Source organism: Andrographis paniculata, unplaced genomic scaffold (assembly GCF_009805555.1).
Source record: "Andrographis paniculata isolate CXL003 unplaced genomic scaffold, ASM980555v1 Contig45END, whole genome shotgun sequence".
Taxonomy (NCBI): domain Eukaryota; kingdom Viridiplantae; phylum Streptophyta; class Magnoliopsida; order Lamiales; family Acanthaceae; genus Andrographis; species Andrographis paniculata.
In genome coordinates, this window is record NW_026137579.1 from 1,683,690 (window position 1) to 1,689,995 (window position 6,306).

The 6,306-nt window shown below is 38.2% G+C and overlaps 2 protein-coding genes across 2 annotated transcripts; both read right to left on the bottom strand.

Moving 5' to 3' along the window:
• Positions 1-98: 98 nt before the first annotated feature.
• On the bottom strand, positions 99-2,406 carry LOC127251785 (uncharacterized). The gene is made up of 3 exons (XM_051275656.1): positions 2,239-2,406; positions 1,084-1,282; positions 99-597 (listed from the first exon to the last, which is right to left on the bottom strand). The coding sequence occupies exons 2-3, from the start codon at positions 1,263-1,265 to the stop codon at positions 411-413; spliced, it is 369 nt and encodes a 122-aa protein (XP_051131613.1). The 5' UTR covers positions 1,266-1,282; positions 2,239-2,406; the 3' UTR covers positions 99-410.
• Positions 2,407-4,350: 1,944 nt separating this feature from the next.
• Positions 4,351-6,306, bottom strand: LOC127251916 (1-aminocyclopropane-1-carboxylate synthase 7). The gene is made up of 4 exons (XM_051275867.1): positions 6,004-6,306; positions 5,747-5,896; positions 5,474-5,634; positions 4,351-5,315 (listed from the first exon to the last, which is right to left on the bottom strand). Exons 1-4 carry the CDS (start codon positions 6,178-6,180, stop codon positions 4,460-4,462), a joined length of 1,344 nt encoding a protein of 447 aa, XP_051131824.1. The 5' UTR covers positions 6,181-6,306; the 3' UTR covers positions 4,351-4,459.

A 6,306-nucleotide genomic window follows, 5' to 3' on the forward strand; every position in this document is an offset into this window, starting at 1 on the left:
TGTGTTGAAAACAAAGTTGTAAATATAAGCAAAAATATGACTGTATAAAATAGTATCGTGAACATGAACAAAAATACGGCAACATAAACACAGCCATGTTCAATATGAAAGTATGGAACATTGAACGATTTTACGGGTAACCAGAAACAGGAAGCCACCAACTGAAACTTTTCCAAAGACCGATATTTGTGGCAGTAGCAGTGTCATCAGACTATATATATTATTCAGTTTGAAATCACTCCACAAGAAGCTATATTGGAAAATCCTAGTTATTCAAAAAAATCCAGTTGCAGCCGCATAAGAATGTAGAACTGATTTCTCAGCTTCAAAATCTATGCAAGAAAAGAAATCTCATGTCAGCCCTGATGAGAAGTTCCGTGATTAGGGCTGTCCTGCTATTGAGTTGGTTCTTAAGGATAGTATCCGGTAAATGTAAACCCTCTTCCAACAATCTCACCAGCACAAAACCATGCAAAGCATTCAATCCCAAACAGAGCTGCGACACCAGCATCCTCGACTTTCAACTCATGCCTGTTCTTCCACATATTCTTGACGTAATCAAGTTCCTTCCAGAATGACTCGGTGCGGCCTGGAATGCTACAATAAAAAGAACATATGCAAGTTATATATATATATGTATATATTCTACCAATATTTCTCAGCTCAAAAAGAACAAAAGGATCCCAAATGTGGAGTTGGATGAGCATAATGATGATAAGAGTAACAGCTTGAACAATGGGAATGCATATGGTAATTTTGATGGGACAATGGGCTCGGGAACTTCATGTGAAGGATGACCTTCATACATGAATCAATTGCTATCTAATGCAGGATGTAGCTTGGCATAATTAGGGAAATTGATTTTCACGCACAAACTGTATACTATCATTCTGCAGTGCAAATTGTGCTGGCAATATCTCATGGCAAGGTGCTATTTGATTAAATTATTAATCAATCAACCTTCCAAGAGGCATGGAAAATAAGGCCCTTTTCTGTATCAAATGCTTTCAACCATACTAGAATCTCACTTGAATGTGCCATGTAGAAACTCTGCAAAAAGAAACAAGGAGGTGGAGTAGTAACCTGGCAAGACGAGTGTAAAACAGCTGCTTGGCTAACTCATTGCAAGTCTCGACAGTGGGGGGGTCCTTCACATATTGTTTATTCTCCTCCAACAGCTGCTTGTAATAAGCAGATCCATGCTTAGACACAAATTGTGTCGCCTGGGATGCCCGGGCTTGCAACTGATGCAGCTTGGACGCCATTAAATTCCAAAGAAAATCTACCATTTCAAACAAAGAAACAACATTTAAAGAATGAAAATGAACAAAACATATAAGGCATTAATAGGCTACATGACAATCCACTGACCAATTCCAGTTATTTCGTGGGAGAGATTACAGTCATATGCAAGACACTGGTCCTTCCTTTTCAGTGTTAAAATTTAACTATTGCATCATTCAGTTGATAATAAAATATTTTGCACATCAGAACACATTTCCTTCTTCTAAACTTGTTTTGCATGGAACCCGGTTCGCAAACCCAACTATGGGTAATAATACAGGAGTTTGATAGTTTCTTGCTGCGATTCTAATAGCACTCAGCAACTCACCAATATGTCCAATCATCTAAGTGATGTATTCAGTGAAATGAAAAAAATCAGCATAAACATATTGTAGTTATACAAAATTAACTGAAACAAGATTTATCTGCTTCTACCCACAGACTATGCATCCAAAGTTTCCATTACAAGTAACTATCAAGCTGGCTAAAATCCTTTAAGAACCTCAAAGTGACTCCAATTTGAAAAACTAAACCAGCAACGGCTGAGAATTTGTTGCTACCGATTATCGATTGAGAGCAACGACTTCCTAAACAGAGCAAATTACTCCCAGCAAATCCAATGATCAGAAAACCCCCTTCAAATTCCCAGCATTCATGCAGTAATTCACATAAGTAAGGTTATTTTTGGATTTCTTATCCCTCAGCCCATTCAATCATCACTTCAGCAGATATCATGAAATAAGACAGATTATTCTCCCCCTACACGGAACATATCACATCATTTCTTCCGTAAGCAATTACAGTATCTAAATAGCCAAGAATAAAAATGATTCAGCAACTAGGTCATAGATCAAAAACTTAGTATCAACAACCATCACCTATACCAAATAAACCCTAGAATCAGCAAAACAATATAGATCTGACCACAAAAAACACTAAAACCCATGGAAATACCAATATCGCAGCTGCTAAACAATGCGTGATCTAGAAATCCGTGTTTGACCGATAAACCCTTTTCCGATGAAGAGCCTCGGCCCCGATTACCGGAGTTACACAAAGAGGATTCGCACTTCCGACGCCGCCAAGAGTAGAAACGACAGAAGCACTGAACGCCTTCGCACGACGGATAAATAAAATAAAAATAAACAAACGAAATTATTTGGGAAGAATAAACCACAAATTCTGTATTGGGCCTATTGGCGGCCCAATAATAAAATGTTATGGACTCGAATTGGAACCATCATAGCCCATCTTATCTATGAAATGTTTCATGGGAATAATATACACGTTGTCTGTATATACACTACTATATGCTCTTTGTACTTTGTAGGGTTATTATTCAGCCGACTTAACAGTCGCTGTTAATAGTTATTTATTTACTTATTTTTTTCTTCTGTGACCATAGAAACTATTTAATTTTTTTTTTTTTTTAAATAATTAATGAATATGATTGAGAATGATTTATTATCATTTTACATATTATTTTAAATATCAACAATGATATGTTTCCCTTTGCAATGATGTGATGCATGCAATCATGCACACAGGCTATTTGACCTTCAATTTAGTATTGAGGTCAATACTAAATTAAAAGCCCCATCTCAAACTCCTATGTATATAAAAAAAAATAAAATATATTTGTCACAATAAGAATTTCATATTAATTAGCAGTGTGACATTTATGGTTTAATTTTAATTTTCAATATTTAATATATGTAGGGTCAGAATCAGGTTTTACTTTTAAAATTACTCAATTTATGTGTTGCAATCACAAACTATTTGACCTTTAGTTTTATTATTATTTGTATAATAATGTTTGTGTAATGAAGCTGAAGCCCGAACGAAAATGTCAAACCCACAATTTATTTCTAAATAATAAGGTCAGAATGGGTGACATTATTATGTAATGAATTATATATATATCTTGTTGACCAAGAAATTATAAATATATATTATTTGTGAGATTATTTTAAGAAATTCGAGTATTAGTAGTGAGCTCACAGGAAGCTGCCGACTAATAATCCAATTGAATTTTTCTGGAGAAAAAAAAAAGGAAATTTATAAATATTAATATCAGTAGTATGAAACAATTAATATTTTAATATATACATATCTAATAAAATATAGTACAAATTGGAGAAAAAGTGTTTGGTGGATTGAAACACGTAACGAAGTACGTGTGTATTGTGTTTGTACATTATTGCATACATTAAATATGACATATATATATATGTGTGTCTTAATTCTTAAATTTCAATAAAATAAATATATAACGTTATACGTATTTAAATATTCTCAATTCCTGTGTCCTGAGCCTTGTTCCAAATTTGGTGGATACGTGTAGCAGCGTTTAAGAAGCAAATAACTAGTACAATTTCAAAGCATATATTGAATGTATATACAATAATAAATGTGTTTGATTTTGTTATCAAATCAAAGATTAAAAATACCTATATTTTTTTACACCTCAAATCCCAAAATTTACTAATTTTTTTTTTTTTATTCTTTTCACAATTATTGAAAAAGTGGTCACTATTATTAAACAATGACTTGCAGTGCGCAGTGCAGTATCTGCATGGCCGGCGTGGATATATTGCTGAATATCCTACTGCCACGTGGCTTAGTCAATGATCTGCCAGCTGGTGCCCATTTTCAATGTGGACAAATGGGAACACCCTTACCCAATTAACGAATTATTACTAATAATTAATTTAATTACTCCTACCTAAACACTTAACATTGCGGTTGTGGTTGACTAATGAGTAATTACTGCTTCTGTTGCCAATTATCAGTGTACTTTTTCTTGACATTAATAACACAGACCATTTCAGTCATTTTTTTTTATTTCACTTGTACATTTTATTTTATTTATTTTATTTATTGAATCATCCAATAATACATACGCAGACACATCCGCGTGCGTGCGTGTGTATCAGTGTGGGCACACACAAACGTATGATTTAAAATAAAATAAAATAAATAAAAACGTAACTAAACATAATTACTGCATATATGAGAAATTAAATGTATATTAGATTCAAATTCAATTCAAACCCATTCTTCGGTTTGAAAGAATGAAAAAATTTCTACAAAATATAAATCATCAATTTAATACAATAAAATTCGACGATAATATATCGATTATTAATTAAATGTATATGTGTGTATCTGTGTGTCAGTGTGACGATCTTGCTGCGACGAAATCGTGTATTCTGGAAAGTGCGACTTCGAGAGTGGCCTCAGACATATTGGCAAAGCAAACTCTGAACCAGCCCGGTTCGGAGCAATGGCAGGACGAACCGGGCGAGATATTGAGCTTCACTTCCCTAAGAATCAGCTTCCAAACTCGGAGCTCCTCTTCCATGGAGGATTCACGGAGGAGGGGGCCCAAATTCATCCAGCAGAACAATCCGGCGTTCCCGGAGAGGCACCGGATTCCGGCGCGGGCGAGGCCGTCGACGATCATCTGATACCTTCGCCGGAGGCGGTCCCGGTTGGTCCGGATATACATTTGGGTGAAATCGGCGTCGGAAAGCATGGAGGCGAGGAGCTGCTGCGTCTGCGAGGAGATGAGAGTGAAGCTGGACATGCGACGGGCGGTGGTGACGACGCGGTCGTTGTAGGAATAAATAGTGCCGACGCGGAAGCCGGGGAGGCCGAGGTCTTTGGAGAGGCTGTAGACGATGTGGACGCGGTCGGCGTCGCGGTAGCGGCGGGCGGCGAGGACCTCGGCAATGCTGACGAACTCGCCGGAGGAGAAGGCGGAGCCGGAGTAGATTTCGTCGGAGACGAGGTGGATGTTTTTCCGGGCGGCGAAGTCGAGGATTTGTTCGAGAATGGAGCGTTTGACGGTGGCGCCGAGAGGGTTGGAAGGGTTTGTTATGAGGACGCCGCGGACGCGCATGTTGCCGGATTCCGCCGCCGCGTAGGCGGCTTCCATGGCCGCCGGAGTGACCTCGAAGTTGTTGGAGCTGTCGCAGTGGATGGGGACGATGTTGACGCCCGTTCTCCATCGCAAGTCCCTGTCGAACCTGCGAGAAAAATCAGAAAAAGGTTAAATTAAAATCCAATTGATCAATTATTGATCCATCCCTTCAATTCAATACCCTCATCATTAATTTCCTTACATCCATACGTATAGTATTAATTAGTGTAAGAACAGTAATGGTGATTGAATTTATTTATTTACCCAGGATAGTAAGGAGTGGGGATGAGCAAAGCGTCGCCGGGGTCGGCGAGGATGAAGGTGAGAAGTTCGTTGGCGGCGGTGGCGCCGGCGGTGATGACGATCCTGTCGGGGTCGAACGTGGCTCGTCCTCCTCGTATTTGTTCCATGAAGCTCGCCATTGCCTGCACAGCAGTCATAACAAATTATTAATATTATTGCATCCTTAAACTGTCTAATGTCTGATCAGAATTGCAGAAATTGAATTTCAACTTTGTCTGTGCATCATTTTGATACCTTTCTGAAAGAGAAAAGTCCATGATAGTCCTGGAAGAGTGCGTTCTCTCTGAAGGCCGAGGTAGTTTTTTTACCGTTGCAGCCTGTCGTCGTCGTCGTCGTATCTGCAGAATGCTTTTCCAGGTACTTCTCCAGCATGTCAAACGAAACCTGAGGTAATTAATCAAATTAAATTAAATATCAGACACAAATTTCCATCATCACAACCAAAACCCATAAGAACAAGATCGACAGTACATGTAATAAATAAAACCTACTTGATTCTCAGCAAGACCCATCTGGATAACCCCCCCAGGATTGCCCTCCTCGTCATAAGGGTCTTCATCGTAAGCTTTCCACCCAGCAAAATATGGCGAATCCTCACCATGTGTGTCCGAAACTGCAACCCTCGACAATCCCACAAGAGGCTGCTGTTCAATATCGATAATCGCCATCTCTCTATATATATATATATCCGATGAATTAAAGGACAAGAATATGAGATTGAATGAAGAAATGAAAGAATGAATCTCGAGTTAGCTAGCTAGCTAGCTGCAACAAGTAACTAGCGTTTGATTGAA